We start from the raw sequence: 20598 nt of genomic DNA, 5'->3' as shown, positions 1-20598 counted from the left end.
TTGAGGTACTTCTTGATAAACGGCGCCAGCTTCTCCGCGTCCCAGCTTGTAGTGCGCGGCAATGTACTTCTTGATCGCCTGCAGCGACGATCCGCCGCGCTCCTTCAGACTCTTGATGGCGGCCGTCACCATCTCAGAGGTGCGCGGGGTGCGCAGGCTTGGCGCGCGGCTTCTTCGCAGACGACGCAGACTTTGCCTTCTTCGTAGTGCCGGTGGCGGCGGGTGCCGCAGCAGTCCTCGTTCGTAGCCGCCTGATCTGCCATTTCGACGACGCGCGTTAACACACAACACAGCGAGCAGCGAGAGCGAGAAGAGACACGCAGCGAGCGGAGCGCACAGCAGAGGAATAGCCGCCTCGCGCCACAGGCCCAGCCAGTGTCGCGGGCGGGGCGCGGACGGCCGAGAGAGCGGCCGCCACTCTGCGCGCCGCCGCGCCGCGCCTCCCGCGCTTGCTACCGCCCAACGTCCGACAGCCTGTGCGGAGCAGCCCCACACCTGCGCCACAACCACCCGCGCCTTTCAAACCACCGAGGATGGGGCTACACACAGCCACACCACAGTCGCCAACCAGTCGCCACGGCAGCGCCGCAAACCACGGCCAAACTGCAGCCACCGCGCGCTACAGCCTGGGTCGGCCCGCCGAGAATCGCCGCCCACGCCCAAATGCCGCCCCCACAGCCCCAGCCGGCGACCGGCCACAATGGCCAAACCTTCGGCAAAGGCCCCACACCGTCGCCGCGGCAGCCCGGCCAGCGCGGCCGGCGCCACAGCCACACAAGAGGAGGCGTGCGGCGATGACGGCCGTGCAAACGCACCTCCGCCGCCCCATCGCCCTCCCACCGTTTCCCGATCGGCCCGCAGCCGTCGGGCCACGTCCTCCTCCTCTCGCCCGCCAACATTCACAGCCCTTTCGTTCGTTTCCCAACAATTTCAATTGTGCCCGCCGCAAAAAACGGGCGCCGCCTGCAAAGCAACATGCTCCGCCGGAGCGCCCCTCGCCGCTTACGAGCCAACCCCTCGCCCGAGGCAAACCGAAATCCGCAACTACAGACCAACCCAATCTGCCGTCAGCACACACGACAGCCAACATCACGCGTTACGAGTTAGACATTAGGTTCACACGTCTCGGTTAGGTTCGGTGGACGTGGGTTGGGTTAAGGGCACTTGGGTTAGGTTAAGCATTCAAAACACACGTCAGGCGTCAGAGGTTAGGTTAGGTTACGTTACATTAAGGTTAGGTTAGGTTAGGTTAGGTTAGGGGCACTTGGGTTAGGTTAAGGGTCGGTGTTAGGTTAAGCGTCAAACTTAGGTTAAGCATTCAAACCACACGTCGGGCGTCCGAGGTTAGGTTAGGTTAGGTTAGGTTAGGTTAAGGCCACTTGGGTTAGGTTAAGCCTCAAACTTAGGTTAAGCATTCAAACACACGTCGGGCGTCAGGTGGCCGCAGCAGCCGCACCTACCTACCCACCCACCCACCCACCCACCTCACGGCCGGACAGCTTGGCTTACTTGGCGCTGAGGCTGACCTCACCGCACCTCACCTCACGCTACGCAACGCTACACAGGTTCGGTTCGCTCAGCTTAGGCTTAGAGCTTAAGCGCCGAGGTCGGATTACGTTGGTTCACCTTCGGGCGCCACACTTTGGGTGTAAAGGTCGCGTCGGGTCGTCGGCACGCCGCAAAAACAAAAACAAAAGCGAAGCCACAGACAACGCCGACAAACGGGCAGCACGACCACGACCAGATACCGAGACACACGGACCACCCACCGGCCAAAGGGCACCAAACAACAAACCAGAGCACCACGTGTCGACCAGAGCAACCCGCCGCTCACGCGACGTGGCTGGCACCGAAGGGCCGCCGCAACTGCGCTTTCCGCGCCGGGCCGGATGCACGTGCGGCAACACCACCACCGCACACAGCCGCTGTTCAACATCAACCAACAACACGCCGCGGTCGCAGCCTCAACGCCAGCACACGTTTGCACCACCATTCACACGCACCGCACAAACAGCTGTCGCCGACAACACAAACACACCGCAACGACGCCGCCGCCGCCGCCGCCGCCGCCTCTACTTGTGCCGGCCACCCACCCCACCGACGGCGCACCTGTCGCCAGCCGGCAGTCGGCAGTCGGCAGTCGGCAGTCGGCAGTCGGCACGGGAAACGCACACCGCCACTTCGCTCGCGCGCACGCCACCAACCAGTCGTCGTCTCCAAAAACAACAAACAAACATAGGGCAGGCAACAAATCGCCTCGCACGAACCGTCCACAAAACTATCAAAGCACAGCCTCTGGCTAACGGCCACGACGCAGCGGCACGCTGCTCCTTTCCCCGCCCCACTCCATTCACAAAGTCACGCGACACCTTTCCGCCACTACGCGCAGCCGCACCCGACGCCCGTGGCAACGACACAACTACTGCACTATCCACCGTACACACAGCCAGCCAGCCAGCCAGCCAGCCAGCCAGCCAGCCAGCCAGCCAGCCAGCCAAAAGCACACCAACGACCCAAACACGCACGTGCAACGGCACGCCCCAAACCAGTCAACGTCGACAACCACACGCACGGCTGGAAACAGGCGTCCTTCCACGTTGCCATCAAGCTACACACAAGACACAAGGAACCAACAACAGCACGCCTGCCCGCCCGCCCCACTCTCACGCCGCAAAAAGCACACCGAAACCGCCAAACGCACATTCCCATCGCACTGACACCGACCGGCTCGCTACCACCACACCTCTCGGCAGCCGTTTCGCAGACATGACACGGCGCGACATGACATCACGACCAACTCTCCTTTCCCCGACGCCTTCGGCCGGAGCACAACGCCGCCAATTCGCCACACAGTCGACAAGCGCCCGCCCTCCCTGCACGACGCCGCGCAGCAAACGCGCCCGCAAACACATACCTCTCCTCTCTCTCGGCCGCCCGACGCGCCAACCGCCACACCGCCAGCCACTCGCAATTGTGCACTGCCGCCAGCCACACGTCCAACACGCCGCGCCGCCTCCGGCCACCCGCCAGGGGGCGCTCACGTCCGCGACAACAGCGCGGCCCGCCGGGCCAAACCGAACCGAGCCGCCCGCCGCTGCTCTGCACATCTTCCTGCGCGCATCAACAAAACGAGGCAAGCGAGCACACCCCGTCACAACGCCACATCACGCAAATGCCGTGCCGACCTCTTGTGTCTACCGCCTAAATTGCACTCACCAGCCGCCCCTTCTTCTTCCCCTATCTATCTATCTGTGCGTCTTGTCGGTCCGCGCGTGACGCCTCTCAACATCCGCCGTCGCCGTCCCCGTTTCCGCCCCAATGCCATCGTCGCGCCGCCGCCTCCTCCTCCTCCTCCGCCGCCCCTGTCCGGCCCGCACCACACCATACACCGCTGCTTGTCCCGGCCGTTGCCACCAAAGGCGCCTACCGCAAACGCGCCACGCCGCAGCCCCCGTGCGTGCATCTCCGTGCCGACGCTGCCTCTCTGCCCTCCCGCACGCACTCGACCGACCGACATGCACTGCGTCGACGGCCTCGACAACACAGTCTCTGGGCTCCGCACTGCGTGTTCCGGTACGCGCGCTCAAACACCTATGTACTCATTACCAGCGATGGCGAGGCACCACACAATCTCTGACCAGAGAGTTTCTTATCGTCGCTAGTCTGCGCCACACGACACTAGTGGCACGTAGCGGGTCGGCAGGAACAGTTGTCATCTCTATGTGGCGGGGTCGGGGAGAGGTCGTAGTCAGTCGACGACAGTATTAGCGAGTGGACGATTGTACTGAGCGGGCGGCGGCGTGCTCTTCTCGCGACTCTGGTCTCCGTTCGGGACGATGCATATTGTTATAAAAGGTAAGGTAATGAAGCTGCATTGCGCAAATCTAATAATGTATGTCAATTGTAACTATTTTCTTCACAACAAAATGCCCCAATAATACTTTGTTTCCAAAGTAACTTTTTTTTAAAGGTAAAACCATTCATTTCCATTTAAAGAATATTTCCTCCAACAATCAAAAAATTCAATGTGAGCCGGCATTCATTGCACGAAGCTGTGTACAGGTATCTACAGTTAAGAGCACATATAGATGCAGTTTGTTTCCTCTTTTGCCTTTTTTTTTCATTGACGTAACGATCTTTTGCTCTTTTTTTTTTTGTTTTTTATTCTGATTTGTACGTAGGCTGTTTGTTTACATTTTTTTTTATTGGTAATGCCACGTAGCGCTCTGTGTGAAAATCACTGCCTGTGCCGTGTGCAGTCAGTGGCCAGTTTGCATTGTTGTCATATGAACCTGCTATAGCTGGATGTGAACAGCGCGTACCGTTGCGCAGTTAGGGGTGAGCCGCCAGCACTGGTGCATGTGAGGAGAGATATGGCGGACTTTTCAAATTACATATATTATGACTTGTGATGATATTAAGGGTAAATACATTGTTTGTTGTTCTCTATTAAAATCTTTACTTTGCTAACTATCCCTATCAGTAGTTAGTGCCCTCCGTAGTTTGAATCTCTTATTTAGCTGGCAGTAGTGGTGCTCGCTGTATTGCCGTACTTCGAGTAATGACGATTTTTGTGAGGTAAGTGATTTCCGAAAGGTGTACTTTAATGTTACTCAGGGCCATTCTTTTGCAGGGATCTTTGATAGTCAGATTGCGTTGCGCTCAAAATATAGTGCGTCACTTTAAGCGCAGTTTTGTATACATTGTTGTTCAAAGGGGGGACGTTTCAGAATACAGGGCCGAAGGTCAGCCAGCGCTGCCCTTACAACGTTTATCGGGTTTTCAATTATGTCTCTTGAGATGTTCATGGTTCATTATTTCCATTCATCATATTATCGCGCGTTTCCCATCAATCTTCGTTCGTTCATTTTCTAGGGACGTTAACAACATTCTGGCACATTTTTATCATCATTCACGCACTCACTTACTTACGACTATTTGTGCGGGGAGGTTACACTTGGGTCCATTTCCATTTACATTCAATGTTGATAGACCTTTTTTTTGTTGTTGTTTTGTTGCTGGCAGGTTACAAACGCCTCATTTTATGTTGGTTGCAGCGTTTTTCTCCTTCTTCTAGTGTTTTCCCCGCTCTCACCACCGCCCCCGCCCCTCCCGCATCCGTCGGTCTCACCACGTTCACTGACGGCCGCGTCTGCGGCTACACCACAACACAACAACGGCCCCCTCCCGGCAACCCATTCGTTTTCTCTTCTTTTGCACAAAAACAACGCCGCACGCGCCAGCCGAGCGCAGCGCAAGCCACCCACACCGCGCCCCTCCCCGTCTTTATAGCCCCCGCTTCTTGTTTTCTTCGTTTGCCCCCTCCCATCTCCCGAATGCCATGCCATGCCATGCCAGCAGCGTTACGCGTGCCCCTCCCCTGTCCACACACTACCGCGAAACGAACAGCCTTCCGGGCCACATGCAGGGCACGCCCACCGCCATTCCCGGACGCAATTCTCGAAACAACACACACACAAAATGAACGCACTATCCCCACTTCGCTTCTCTCTCTCTCTCTCTCTCTCTCTCTCTCTCTCTCTCTCTCTCTCTCTCTCTCTCTCGTCCCTTCCCTTTAACGAAAGACAAACAAACCCCAGTTAACACACTTTCTCGACACCTTCATGTAGGGAGGGAGGGAGGGAGGGAGGGTGCGTGCGTGCGTTGTCTCGACCGTGACGGCAACCATCGACGATCCATTTCCCCCACTGGTAAAACATGTTCACTAACACCTACAGACATCATTCCGTACACACACAATGGCTTTGCACACGAACATAGACGGCACGGGCACTGTCGTACATTCTTCCTCAGAACCATCTCAACGAACGTTACATACACATCCGGGAAAGCAAAGCAAAGCAACGCAACGCACACAATTCAGCCGTCAAAGGTAACGTTCACCACGGCAGACACTTGCCGCCGCGCCGTTACACGCATTTCAGTGCGGCTACAATACACCTCCGACACGGGAACGTTCCGTTGCTCTACACCGCGTTTCTCCGTTTTGTTTGGTTTTTTTTTCTTTTTTCTCTCTCTCTCTACTTTTTTTTTTCCCCTCTGTCCTTTCCTCCACCATTCTCTCCTCACGTTCTGCCCAGACATTCGACCGATCACAGAGGTTCACCTTTCGGTAACCGTTCTCAGCGCGACGGTATGACGGGTGTTCAAGACGTACCGTTGCGTGATGCCGGTGTACCGCGCCGATCGACAGTTTCCCAGAGGCGACGGATCGGACCACATCACCGACACACACAAACACGTGTGCGCACATTCGCCAAAGCGACCGTCGTCTTCTAGCGTCGCGCTTACTGTACTGTACTGTACTGCACTGGACTGGACACGCGTGCATGCATCTTCAATGACGACGTCGGTGTGCGTGCGTCGTACGCACAAGCAGACACAGTCAGTCAGACACGACTATCGAAATCAGAGTCGGAGGGAAGGTACATCATCGTGCGTGTCGCCCGTACAATGCAATACACATTGGTGTCTCAATGCGCGTTCATTTAAACGTCACTCACACGCCTCCACGCTGCAGCATTTACAGACACATCTCACCCTAGCCATGTATGGCGTGCAAACCGACCCGAAAAAACGGCCGTCGTTACACACTGACATTCCCAACAATCGCGTTTCGTTTCCATCCGTCACGTAACTAACCGGCACCTCCATCCAAAGGACACATCACCGATCGCACTTCCCCCACCTCGCAGACAGGTAACACCAACGAGTTGTGCGCACGTGCCTCCATTCCACGTCACACCGTGGCCGTACCCCGCAACACGCGACGCGCCCCCATCAATCAAATTCATCGCATCGGCCACCCCACCCCGTCGCGTCGCAACCAAAGCGGTAGCTATTGCCGCCGTCCACCCACTCACACACAAAACAACAACAACAACAACAACAACAATTCCGCCCTTCCCGCAAAGGCCATTTGGTGGCCCTGAAAAGGGCCGTTTTTGCCGCTCTCGCAACGGAGGAGCCTTCTCTCCTTCCATTCCAGAGCCACCTCCTTACTTGGAGCTCGTGTACTTGGTCACCGCCTTCGTGCCCTCGCTCACGGCGTGCTTGGCCAGCTCGCCAGGCAGCAACAGCCGCACAGCGGTCTGGATCTCGCGGGACGTGATGGTCGAGCGCTTGTTGTAGTGCGCCAGGCGGGACGCCTCGGCCGCGATGCGCTCGAAAATGTCGTTCACGAAGCTGTTCATGATGCTCATCGCCTTCGACGAGATGCCCGTGTCAGGGTGCACCTGCTTCAGCACCTTGTAGATGTAGATGGCATAGCTCTCCTTCCTCTTGCGCTTCTTCTTCTTGTCGCCCTTCGAAATGTTCTTCTGAGCCTTGCCAGCCTTCTTGGCGGCCTTCCCGCTAGTCTTGGGCGGCATCTCAAACAAGAACGTGAACGTACGGCAGCAACACCAGTAGCAAGCGCTCCGCTCTAGTCAGCGTCTCCCCACACAGTGGCACCCAGCGCGCCCCGCCGCCGCACCTTTACCAGCTCGCCCCGTTGCGGCCGCCGACCAATGGGCCGCGAGCGCAACCGGCCGCCGCACCCGAGAGCATAAAGGACCCCCACCCCTGGCGGCGCCGCCACTCCGCTGCTCGACTCGCTGCGGCTCGCACCGTCCTTCGTCTCGTCTCGTTTTCACACCACAGCCCATCGCCATGTCCGGACGCGGAAAGGGAGGCAAAGTCAAGGGCAAGTCAAAGTCCCGCTCCAGCAGGGCCGGGCTCCAGTTCCCGGTCGGCAGAATCCACCGCCTCCTGCGCAAGGGAAACTACGCCGAGCGCGTCGGCGCCGGGGCGCCCGTCTACCTCGCCGCCGTCATGGAGTACCTCGCGGCTGAGGTGCTCGAGCTGGCCGGAAACGCGGCCCGCGACAACAAGAAGACGCGCATCATCCCGCGCCACCTGCAGCTTGCCATCCGCAACGACGAGGAGCTCAACAAGCTCCTGTCGGGCGTCACCATCGCACAGGGTGGTGTCCTGCCCAACATCCAGGCCGTCCTGCTGCCAAAGAAGACCGAGAAGAAGGCCTAAACAGAGAGGCCAGGCAATCGGCACGCGGACCCGCCGCCCAGCAGCGCTGCGTGCTCCCCTGCACGCAACGCGCTTTGCCGGCCCGGCTCACAACAATCGGCCCTTTTCAGGGCCACCACACAAACCTACGTCCAAAGCAAAATTGCAGTCGTCCTCGCCGCACTTTACTTTAACGTCACTTCCACAGCCGCCGCCGGCAACAAGACCATACCAACTGCTACGATTGCAGGGGGGAGAAATTCTGCGAGGTACCTCGGTGTCACGCCTGACATCCAAGTGTCACATAGGGGAACTTGGCACAAACGCTCACGCCAGGATGCACATCCTGTACCCTGTTCCCTCGACCCCGCAACAGGCGTAGCGATACTGGAATATGCGCGCCCTGTATGGGGCTGTGCAGCCAGATCGACGATGCATCGCCTACAGAAGGGTCCAAAGCAGAGCGCTCTACGACGGGCCTTACACGTCCCCGCGGCAGACCTGCATAGAACCACTCACAACACGATTCCGCGCCCTGGCACAAGCGTTCTACGCCACCGCGCGGAAGTCAGAAAATGACTGTTACGTCTTGACCCTTGGGCGATATGAACACCACAGGGACAGATGTGCAAGACCCGAGAGTCGCTGCTCCAGCAGTAGCACAGACAGAACACATAATCACTCTCAACAAACAGCAACGTCCGAAAACAAGCACAGTACCGAAGATAAGAACAACACACAGAAAAGAGGAGCAAATGTCCACAGGCGACAATAACCTCCACCAACTCCCCCTCTAACGGTAAGAGGACTAAAAGAGAGAAGAACAAGAAGAGCCGCCGCCATCTTGTCGTCCACAGCCCGTGTGGCCCAACACACACACACACACACCTTGTTTTGTTTCGTTTGCCTCAAGCACCTCCACGCACGCACAGTCGCCTTCCAAACGACAAGACAACGACAGCAATAATGACCACTGCGAGAGGAGCGTGTCGACACACCGCCCTCCACTCCCGCGCGCCCCAAACAAACGAAACAGCTGATCCGGCCGCCTATCGGCACGCCTTGCCTCGGCAACTCCAACGCCGCCGCAAACACACACAGCCAAACCGCGCAAATATTCACCGCCTCTCGCACAACAACAACAACAACAACACACAGCCCGGCATCTCCATCGATCGATAAACAAAGCAAACACAAAACGCCCTCTCTCGCACACACAGCCGCAAGACCCGCTTCCTTTCCTTTCTCCCAGTCACGTCACGTCAGTCAAACGAAAACGAAATGAAGAATGAAAGAAAGAAGGCAGGCAGGCAGGCAACACACGCAGCAACAACACAGACTCTTTCGCACTTTTCAATTTCCGAACAGTGTGGTGGCCCTGAAAAGGGCCGTTTTCGTCTCTCCCACGGCCGCGGGAAGGCCAACGCGGCACAGCACACCGGCTGCGACGCGCCTAACCGCCGAAACCGTACAGGGTGCGCCCCTGCCTCTTCAGGGCGTACACCACGTCCATGGCCGTCACAGTCTTGCGCTTGGCGTGCTCAGTGTACGTCACCGCGTCGCGGATCACGTTCTCCAGGAACACCTTCAGCACTCCGCGGGTCTCCTCGTAGATCAGACCAGAGATGCGCTTCACGCCGCCCCTGCGAGCCAGGCGGCGGATCGCGGGCTTCGTGATGCCCTGGATGTTGTCGCGCAACACCTTGCGGTGCCGCTTGGCGCCACCCTTGCCGAGCCCCTTTCCTCCCTTGCCGCGGCCAGTCATCTCTTCTAAATCCTCAAAAAAGCTCAGGCAAGCAAAACGTCTGCTGCAGCGGCTGGCTCCTCACCCGGCGCTAGCGAGTCGGCTACGGTCTGCGCCCAGCGCAACTCCGCAACTCCTTTACTGTCGTGCCTACCTGTGGCACGTGTGTGTGTGCAGGGTAAGCACTTGTGTGCTGTTCCTGCAGAACCTGAAATAAAAGTTTTTGATAAGACTACCTAACCGTTGTTGGGGTCCTCTCGGTGTTTATCTCGTGGGTCCTGGTGTTGTTGGGGAGGGGTTATTCCCGCAACAGGTCCGGCCAACGGGTAGTTGGTCGGTGATGTAGCTGCTGGCCCAAGCCCTGAATGAGCCGATTGCGGGATTGACCCGCTTTTTGGTAAAACTGACGTGCTAGGACACGGAATCTGTCCTGCAACATCAGGATACCCGTATCTTCGTGGAGGAAGGTGGTGGGGTAGAACCTGGGAAGGCCCAGCGCAAGCTTCAGCGCCTTGTTTTGCACGCGTTGTAGCGATCGTATGGAGGAGTCGGCGGCATTGCCCCACACCACGGCCGCGTACTCTAACACTGGGCGTACCAGTGTCAGATACAGCGTGATGCCGTGACGTGGGGGCAATGTAGACTCCGGGTTTAACAGGGGATAGAGTGCACGAAGCCGCCCTATCGCCTTGTTTCTGATCCACTGGATATGTGGGGCCCAGGTGAGCCGCTGGTCTAGTCTCACTCCGAGGTAGGTAGCTGTTTTTGACCACGGGATGGGGCCTCCCGCGATGTGTAGGGCTTCTAGGTTAGGCGGCACTCTGCGCTTCGTGAACGCCACCGCCTGGCTCTTGGAAGCGTTAAATTTAAGGCGCCACATGGTGGCCCAAGCGCCAAGCGCTTCACATCCTTGCTGGAGGCGACGTCCCATGGTATGCGCGTTCATGCTCCGGGTGAACAGAGCAGTGTCGTCCGCGTAGAGGGCCAACTCTACTCCGTTCACTCGCGGTGCGTCGGCGGTGAAGAGCGAGTAAAGTATGGGGCCGAGTACCGACCCCTGCGGTACGCCGGCACGTATGGGTCTGTTTGTGGACCTTCCCTGTTCTGCCCGGACGTGAAATGTCCTGCCTGATAAGTAGGACCTGAGAAGTGCTCCGTGCGACGTCGGTACCCCGAGTACAAACAGCTTGTAGACGAGGCCGTCATGCCACACGGAGTCGAAGGCGCGTGAGACGTCCAGAAATACCGCCCCAAGGTATTCCCTCGTCTCCAGCGCCCTCATGGCTGGTTCCACGAGGCGGAGCAGCTGGTGGGTCGTGGAGTGACCTCCACGAAAACCAAACTGCTCATCTGGCAATATGTGTTCTTGTTCCACGAGTTGTAGAAGTCGCCGTGCGTAAAGTCTCTCGAAAACCTTCGAGAGACATGGGAGGAGGCTGATGGGCCTGTAGCTGGATGGCGACCGGGGGTCCTTGTCCTGCTTCGGGATGGCCACCACCTCAGCATGTTTCCACACCGAGGGGTAAACACCCGAGGCAAGGATCTCGTTGAAGACTGTGGCTAGGTATTGCTCGTATTCCTCAGGGAGATTCCTAAGGAGTGAGTTCGGGATGCCGTCGATGCCGCCTGCCCTCCGGGCATTGAGCGATCGGAGTTGCAGTGCAACTTCTTCGACGGTGATGGGGTCTATGCTGTCACCCTCCTCTCGTGCGTTGAGGAAGACTGGGAGGCGTTCTTCCACTAGCTGGACATGGGCCACGTCAATGTCTTCTACCACTGGCCGGAAGTTTGCCTCAAAGGTGTCCGCTAGGACACTTGCCTTGGCGTCCGGCTCGCAGACGTGGTCCTGACCGAGTTTCAGGGGAGGAATGCGCTGCCTGCGGCGCAGAAAACCTCTCACGACGCGCCATGCACTGCCGTCGTCCGGGTCGAGGGACTCGACAAGGTCGGCCCATGCTTGGTTGCGGTGTTCGCGGACGGCCGCAGTGATGGCACGACGCATGCGGTTTACGCGGCGTTTTGTTTCTGGCTGTCGCGTTATTTGCCACTCGCGGAAGAGATGGTTTTTCGCCACTATAAGCTCCCGTATTTCTTGCGGGAGGCGACGCGACCTATCTTGTGGCTGACGAGAACGACCAGGAGTGGCACTCTCTGCAGCTCGCAGGAGCGCCTGATTTAGGGAGGTGATGGCGGCTTCCACCCCCACCTCCCTCGGATCAGGGGCATCTGCGAGGTATTCCCGTACCTCGGTCTGGAAGTGCTCGACGTTGAGTTTCCTGAAGGATGGACGACCGGCCCGCACCGCCGCGCCGACGACGTCTATGTCGAAGATCACTGGCAAGTGATCTGATGACAAAGCCGTCCTCGTCTCGGCTGTCGTAAACCGATCGACCCCCCTCAGTATAGCAACGTCGAGAACGTCAGGTTGTCCACGCACTGGGATGTGGGTTGGGTCGTAGGGCCCTAGAATGATGGCGCCGTGTCTGAGGGCGGCGCGTTCAAGTCGGCGCCCGCTGACATTTGTGAGGCGGGAGTTCCAGTAGGCGGACTTTGCGTTAAAGTCCCCCCCGATGAACATCCTCCCCTCCATGTCCAGTAGAGTGTCGAAATCGGCCTCTTGCAGAACACCCCGCGGCGAACGGTATGCCGCCACGAAAGTGATCTTGCCGACAGACGTGTTAACGGTCACGCCGGTGGCTTCCATGTGCTCGAGTTGTGGCAGTTGCACCGGGTAGTGCCGCAGGGACGACCTGACATACGCCGCCGTACCGCCGCCGTGGGTCAGCCGGTCGTTGCGGTAACAGCTGTAGTTTGCGACCCTGACGTGCACACCGGGTTTTAGGAATGTTTCACAGACGAGGCAGATGTCTACTGCCTCGCTGTGTAGAAATTCCCTAAATTCACCCTGCTGCGGTACAAGACTGTTTGCGTTGAAAACGCAAACAGTCAGGCCATGGGTATGGTCGTTATCCATGACTGGGGGGCTTGGCGATGGCCTGGAGGGCCGTCGCAGCTGCGGAGACTAGGTTGGGTAGTTGTGCCATGAGTCCGTTTAATGTCTGCAGTAGCATCTGCAGATCATCAGTGATAGCGCTTGTGGCCGCGGGGGCGGGTGTCGCTGGGGCAGTACTTGGCTGGCACTGTTTTGCGACGGGAGTCTGCGCAGCAGGGGCAGCCTGTCCATTTTCGACGCGGGTCGGCGTGGGGCAGTGGGGTAGACCAGCAGCACTGGTTTCCGGCTGTGGGTTGGTAGGTGGTTTCAGGTTTCGGGTGGGTAGGCGGCGTTCACTGCGGGGCGGGGCCTGCTGTTCAGCAGCCCGTCCCCCGGCAACGGACGCAAAACTGACTCCTGACTGCACTTTTTTGGCAGCCTTGCCACGCTTTCGGGACTTGAACGCGTTACAGCCCCTGTAGCTGGCAACATGCGGCTCACTGCAGTTGCAGCATTTGGGCTGTTCGTCGCGCTTTTTTGCGCAGTCGCGGCTTTGGTGTGCACCTGCACACTTCACGCAACGCGCGGGCATGGTGCAGTTGTGTGCAACATGGTCTAGGCCTTGGCACGAGTAGCATTGAGGCCTCTTGCCCTTGGCCTTGAGTAGTTCGACCGAAACGTCGATGTCTGCAATTTTGTCAAGTTGAAAGATTTTTCTGTTGTCCTCGTTGTCCACTAGGACGACAAGGAACAGCGGCATCTTTTTGTGCGTGCGCGGCGATGTCATTAGTTCTACCGTGCGCGCGGAAAAACCCGACTCGGCGAGTTCGTGCTTAAGATGGGTGGTGTTCATCTTGATTGGCAGGTGGCGTATAACCACCTTTAGTAGCTTCAGGGACTCGGTGTTGTGGGTATAGCAATGAAGTCCCTGATCCCTAACAAAATCCATGAGCTTTTTGTGCTCGTCTATGGTTGTTGGGAGGACCTTGTAGACGTTATCCGATTGGACTTTGAAAGACTTTATTTCCGCCACTTCTTTGACTATGCGGCGGAGGTCCATGTAGTCATCGTCCCACGTCATTACTACTGGAGGGGGGCGTGTCTGCTTACGTGCTGGGGCGGCGGGTTCCGCTTCCATGACATCCTCGGTCGCCTCCGCGAACCGATTTGATGTGGCTGGTGGTGGGGGAAGCACCTTTTCAAGCCTTTTGGGCCTGGCGGTGTGCCGCCGGTTCGGTACGGTAAAACCGTCTTCCTCGGCTGCAGGGGGCTCTGTGGGGGCGTCTGCAGCAGCAGCCTTCTTTTTTGTTTGGCGCCCTTCAGGCTCGGTTGCTGTGGTTTGTTCCTCAGAGTCAGAGGTGGCCGGTCGCTTCCGTGATGCCTGTTGCACTTCCATCGGCATTTCTGCCGACAGAAGTGTCCCCAGGTTGGCTTCGGGAATGTCTAGTAGCACTGGCGTTGTTGGGTAACCTGTTGGGTTTGGTTGGTCGCTGTCAGTCAGTCCCTCCGCGGCGAGGACTGGCGCACTAGCGGCTTCTTCACTGGGATTTTCCGTTGGGGCGATCAGCAGCGCACTGGCTTCTTCAGTAGCCAAGTCTGGTGACGCAACACCATTCGGGGCCGCCTCCGCCAGGGCAGCAACATCTTGGGTTGCTACACCTGGCAGGGCTCCCGGCGGAACAATCACCTCTTCTATGGCCGAGCGCGGCAGTACACTCAGCGGAAAGAAAGACTCTATCAGCGGCTGTTGTCCCAGGGCGGCGGCTAAGTCGTGGCGCATGAAATGTTCGTACGCCTTTTCCGCGGCCTCTTTTTCTTCGATTGTTTTTGGTTTTGCTATGCGATTCAGAATCACATACAGTTCAACGGCAGAGATGGGGCGGTAGCCTGAGGGGGCGCAAGATGCGCCGGCTGTGGACGCGGTATCGCCGGAGGCGGGTAGTAAGGCGGATGCTGCCGCCGACAGAGTGCAATCTATCGGGACAGAATCCTCCATGGCGGTCAGGCAGCTATTTTTCGGGTCCATGGGGCACCTGTAATTTAGAAAGAAAAGCTGGAGATTTCTAACTCTAGTGACCGCGGACTGGTCCCACGTGAAGGGGGTCCTGGATCACGGCGTGCCCTAATGTTCCCTAGGCGTGACGCAAATCGATTCCTGAATCGATTTGTGCCACAGCCAGTAGCAGACAACACGACAATTCTGCCGCTAACCAACCCGCGTGCGAGTGGCCAGCAGGAGAGACAAGCTTTTGCTTTTGCCACGCGGACGCCGTTGACCAGCGCACCTTAACAAAGGCGCGCAGACAAAGACGCGCGAAGACAATAGCGCGAGCGAGACAATAGCTGCTGCGTTGAGCCAAAGCGTCCTCTCGCTACGGCGGCTCAGCGCAGACTTTGCCTCTGCTCTGCAGTTGCGCCCAGCGCACGCGCCAGCCCCCCTATATAGACTCTGGCCCGCCCTCCCCCCACCACGCGCAACCGAGGGCATATAAGCGCACCACGGTGGCTGGCGCGCGCCCGTGTCGTCAAGGCAGCACCCGACGCAGCACCTCGCTCGCCTCCACGCCGCTCCGCTACCGCTATGGCCCGCACAAAGCAAACGGCCCGCAAGTCCACCGGCGGAAAGGCGCCGCGCAAACAGCTCGCCACCAAGGCGGCGAGGAAGAGCGCGCCCGCCACCGGCGGCGTCAAGAAGCCCCACCGCTACAGGCCGGGCACCGTCGCCCTGCGAGAAATCAGGCGCTACCAGAAGAGCACAGAGCTGCTCATCCGCAAGCTGCCATTCCAGCGCCTAGTGCGCGAGATCGCCCAGGACTTCAAGACCGACCTGCGCTTCCAGAGCTCCGCGGTCATGGCCCTGCAGGAGGCCAGCGAGGCCTACCTCGTCGGCCTCTTCGAAGACACCAACCTGTGCGCAATCCACGCCAAGCGCGTCACCATCATGCCCAAGGACATCCAGCTCGCGCGCCGCATCCGCGGCGAGCGCGCCTAAACACCGCGCCAGCCGCTGGGCACCGCCCACGCACGCAAACAAACAAAACGGCCCTTTTAAGGGCCACTAACATCACTCCGTCGCGAGCAAACTTTGTCGGTCGCCTCTCGCCCCACAACCAGAGAACCAAAGACAAAACACCGCTTCCACTTCCCGTCCGTCCGCCACAGCCGCTCTCCTCTGCCAGCTTGCTGGCGCGCGCAACAATCAATCAACATCATCCCTCCCCGGCGCGGCGCTCAAAGCGCACAACACCCATCGGCCGACGCCGTCAACCACACGGGTGGCTGGCCGGCCGCCGCTTCGTTTCGAAACAAACAAACAAACAAAACAAAAACCCGCACCAACGGCCAGCCAGGCACGCAGGCTCGTCCAACGCCACCGACCCTTTCCACATCTCAACGTCCCCCGCCCCCGTTGCAAGAACACACACACAACCAAGACAAGACACATCCGAGGAGAAGGCAGGCAAACAGACAGACAAACCAAAGTATTCAAACAACATGACACAAACCAACCGTCGGCCGGCCGCGACCAAAAACGGCGACAAGCAACCGCTACCGCCGCCCGCACCCGCCACCGACCCCCCGCAATCCAACCACCACGGCACGCAAACAGTATCCACACACGGGCATACAGAAACGCCAGACGGCACAACCACACCGCAACACGACAATCAAAACCTTCCCGACGTGCTTTGATGGCCCTGAGAAGGGCCGTTTTGGGCCGCGCGTCTCTTGCGCGCCACTAGACGACGGGGACGGGGGGTGGGGACGACGGAGTCAACCGCCAACCCTTCCTTTCCTTTCCCATTCCTTTCTTCTTCTCCTCTACTTCTTCTTCTTGGGCGACGCCTTCGCCTTAGACGGCGTCGTCGCCTTCTTCGGGCGCGGCGCCTTCGGCTTCTTCGTCGGAACCTTGGCGGCCTTCTTCGCCTTCGACGGCGACTTGGCCTTGGCCGGCTTGGCAGCAGCCGCCTTCTTCGCACCGGCGGGAGCGGCCGACGCCGCAGACGCCTTCTTGGCGGCGCCCGCCTTCCGACCAGTCGCCGCCTTCACGCCACCAGCCTTCTTTGCGCCGGCCGCACGGGCACCCTTCTTCTCCTTGCTGGCCGGAGCGGCGCGCTTCTTCTTGGCACCGCCAGCACGAGCCTTGCCGCCCTCAGCCGCCCCGCCGCCGGCGCCGGCAAGCTTGAAAGAGCCGGACGCGCCCTTCCCCTTCGTCTGCACCAGCTCGCCCGCCACCACGGCCGACTTGAGGTACTTCTTGATAAACGGCGCCAGCTTCTCCGCGTCCAGCTTGTAGTGCGCGGCAATGTACTTCTTGATCGCCTGCAGCGACGATCCGCCGCGCTCCTTCAGACTCTTGATGGCGGCCGTCACCATCTCAGAGGTGCGCGGGTGCGCAGGCTTGGCGCGCGGCTTCTTCGCAGACGACGCAGACTTTGCCTTCTTCGTAGTGCCGGTGGCGGCGGGTGCCGCAGCAGTCTCGTTCGTAGCCGCCTGATCTGCCATTTCGACGACGCGCGTTAACACACAACACAGCGAGCAGCGAGAGCGAGAAGAGACACGCAGCGAGCGGAGCGCACAGCAGAGGAATAGCCGCCTCGCGCCACAGGCCCAGCCAGTGTCGCGGGCGGGCGCGGACGGCCGAGAGAGCGGCCGCCACTCTGCGCGCCGCCGCGCCGCGCCTCCCGCGCTTGCTACCGCCCAACGTCCGACAGCCTGTGCGGAGCAGCCCCACACCTGCGCCACAACCACCCGCGCCTTTCAAACCACCGAGGATGGGGCTACACACAGCCACACCACAGTCGCCAACCAGTCGCCACGGCAGCGCCGCAAACCACGGCCAAACTGCAGCCACCGCGCGCTACAGCCTGGGTCGGCCCGCCGAGAATCGCCGCCCACGCCCAAATGCCGCCCCCACAGCCCCAGCCGGCGACCGGCCACAATGGCCAAACCTTCGGCAAAGGCCCCACACCGTCGCCGCGGCAGCCCGGCCAGCGCGGCCGGCGCCACAGCCACACAAGAGGAGGCGTGCGGCGATGACGGCCGTGCAAACGCACCTCCGCCGCCCCATCGCCCTCCCACCGTTTCCCGATCGGCCCGCAGCCGTCGGGCCACGTCCTCCTCCTCTCGCCCGCCAACATTCACAGCCCTTTCGTTCGTTTCCCAACAATTTCAATTGTGCCCGCCGCAAAAAACGGGCGCCGCCTGCAAAGCAACATGCTCCGCCGGAGCGCCCCTCGCCGCTTACGAGCCAACCCCTCGCCCGAGGCAAACCGAAATCCGCAACTACAGACCAACCCAATCTGCCGTCAGCACACACGACAGCCAACATCACGCGTTACGAGTTAGACATTAGGTTCACACGTCTCGGTTAGGTTCGGTGGACGTGGGTTGGGTTAAGGGCACTTGGGTTAGGTTAAGCATTCAAAACACACGTCAGGCGTCAGAGGTTAGGTTAGGTTACGTTACATTAAGGTTAGGTTAGGTTAGGTTAGGTTAGGGGCACTTGGGTTAGGTTAAGGGTCGGTGTTAGGTTAAGCGTCAAACTTAGGTTAAGCATTCAAACCACACGTCGGGCGTCCGAGGTTAGGTTAGGTTAGGTTAGGTTAGGTTAAGGCCACTTGGGTTAGGTTAAGCCTCAAACTTAGGTTAAGCATTCAAACACACGTCGGGCGTCAGGTGGCCGCAGCAGCCGCACCTACCTACCCACCCACCCACCCACCCACCTCACGGCCGGACAGCTTGGCTTACTTGGCGCTGAGGCTGACCTCACCGCACCTCACCTCACGCTACGCAACGCTACACAGGTTCGGTTCGCTCAGCTTAGGCTTAGAGCTTAAGCGCCGAGGTCGGATTACGTTGGTTCACCTTCGGGCGCCACACTTTGGGTGTAAAGGTCGCGTCGGGTCGTCGGCACGCCGCAAAAACAAAAACAAAAGCGAAGCCACAGACAACGCCGACAAACGGGCAGCACGACCACGACCAGATACCGAGACACACGGACCACCCACCGGCCAAAGGGCACCAAACAACAAACCAGAGCACCACGTGTCGACCAGAGCAACCCGCCGCTCACGCGACGTGGCTGGCACCGAAGGGCCGCCGCAACTGCGCTTTCCGCGCCGGGCCGGATGCACGTGCGGCAACACCACCACCGCACACAGCCGCTGTTCAACATCAACCAACAACACGCCGCGGTCGCAGCCTCAACGCCAGCACACGTTTGCACCACCATTCACACGCACCGCACAAACAGCTGTCGCCGACAACACAAACACACCGCAACGACGCCGCCGCCGCCGCCGCCGCCGCCTCTACTTGTGCCGGCCACCCACCCCACCGACGGCGCACCTGTCGCCAGCCGGCAGTCGGCAGTCGGCAGTCGGCAGTCGGCAGTCGGCACGGGAAACGCACACCGCCACTTCGCTCGCGCGCACGCCACCAACCAGTCGTCGTCTCCAAAAACAACAAACAAACATAGGGCAGGCAACAAATCGCCTCGCACGAACCGTCCACAAAACTATCAAAGCACAGCCTCTGGCTAACGGCCACGACGCAGCGGCACGCTGCTCCTTTCCCCGCCCCACTCCATTCACAAAGTCACGCGACACCTTTCCGCCACTACGCGCAGCCGCACCCGACGCCCGTGGCAACGACACAACTACTGCACTATCCACCGTACACACAGCCAGCCAGCCAGCCAGCCAGCCAGCCAGCCAGCCAGCCAGCCAGCCAGCCAAAAGCACACCAACGACCCAAACACGCACGTGCAACGGCACGCCCCAAACCAGTCAACGTCGACAACCACACGCACGGCTGGAAACAGGCGTCCTTCCACGTTGCCATCAAGCTACACACAAGACACAAGGAACCAACAACAGCACGCCTGCCCGCCCGCCCCACTCTCACGCCGCAAAAAGCACACCGAAACCGCCAAACGCACATTCCCATCGCACTGACACCGACCGGCTCGCTACCACCACACCTCTCGGCAGCCGTTTCGCAGACATGACACGGCGCGACATGACATCACGACCAACTCTCCTTTCCCCGACGCCTTCGGCCGGAGCACAACGCCGCCAATTCGCCACACAGTCGACAAGCGCCCGCCCTCCCTGCACGACGCCGCGCAGCAAACGCGCCCGCAAACACATACCTCTCCTCTCTCTCGGCCGCCCGACGCGCCAACCGCCACACCGCCAGCCACTCGCAATTGTGCACTGCCGCCAGCCACACGTCCAACACGCCGCGCCGCCTCCGGCCACCCGCCAGGGGGCGCTCACGTCCGCGACAACAGCGCGGCCCGCCGGGCCAAACCGAACCGAGCCGCCCGCCGCTGCTCTGCACATCTTCCTGCGCGCATCAACAAAACGAGGCAAGCGAGCACACCCCGTCACAACGCCACATCACGCAAATGCCGTGCCGACCTCTTGTGTCTACCGCCTAAATTGCACTCACCAGCCGCCCCTTCTTCTTCCTATCTATCTATCTGTGCGTCTGTGTCGGTCCGCGCGTGACGCCTCTCAACATCCGCCGTCGCCGTCCCCGTTTCCGCCCCAATGCCATCGTCGCGCCGCCGCCTCCTCCTCCTCCTCCGCCGCCCCTGTCCGGCCCGCACCACACCATACACCGCTGCTTGTCCCGGCCGTTGCCACCAAAGGCGCCTACCGCAAACGCGCCACGCCGCAGCCCCCGTGCGTGCATCTCCGTGCCGACGCTGCCTCTCTGCCCTCCCGCACGCACTCGACCGACCGACATGCACTGCGTCGACGGCCTCGACAACACAGTCTCTGGGCTCCGCACTGCGTGTTCCGGTACGCGCGCTCAAACACCTATGTACTCATTACCAGCGATGGCGAGGCACCACACAATCTCTGACCAGAGAGTTTCTTATCGT

At 59.6% G+C, this 20598-nt stretch overlaps 1 protein-coding gene across 1 annotated transcript in view; it reads right to left on the bottom strand.

Annotated features, from left to right (window-relative positions):
* Window positions 1–20598, bottom strand: part of LOC126101494 (proteoglycan 4-like) — a 198835-nt gene that overhangs the window by 34006 nt on the left and 144231 nt on the right. The window contains exons 2-3 of the mRNA XM_049912140.1: window positions 14389–14734; window positions 12900–13158 (exon numbers count right to left, since the gene is read on the bottom strand). Coding sequence (XP_049768097.1) covers window positions 12900–13158; window positions 14389–14734 — 605 coding nt within the window. The remainder of the gene's footprint in view (window positions 1–12899; window positions 13159–14388; window positions 14735–20598) is intronic.

Source organism: Schistocerca cancellata, chromosome 9 (genome assembly GCF_023864275.1).
Source record: "Schistocerca cancellata isolate TAMUIC-IGC-003103 chromosome 9, iqSchCanc2.1, whole genome shotgun sequence".
Lineage (NCBI taxonomy): Eukaryota > Metazoa > Arthropoda > Insecta > Orthoptera > Acrididae > Schistocerca > Schistocerca cancellata.
The sequence above is the reverse complement of the archived record's forward strand: the minus strand, read 5'-3'. Positions and strand labels throughout refer to the sequence as shown.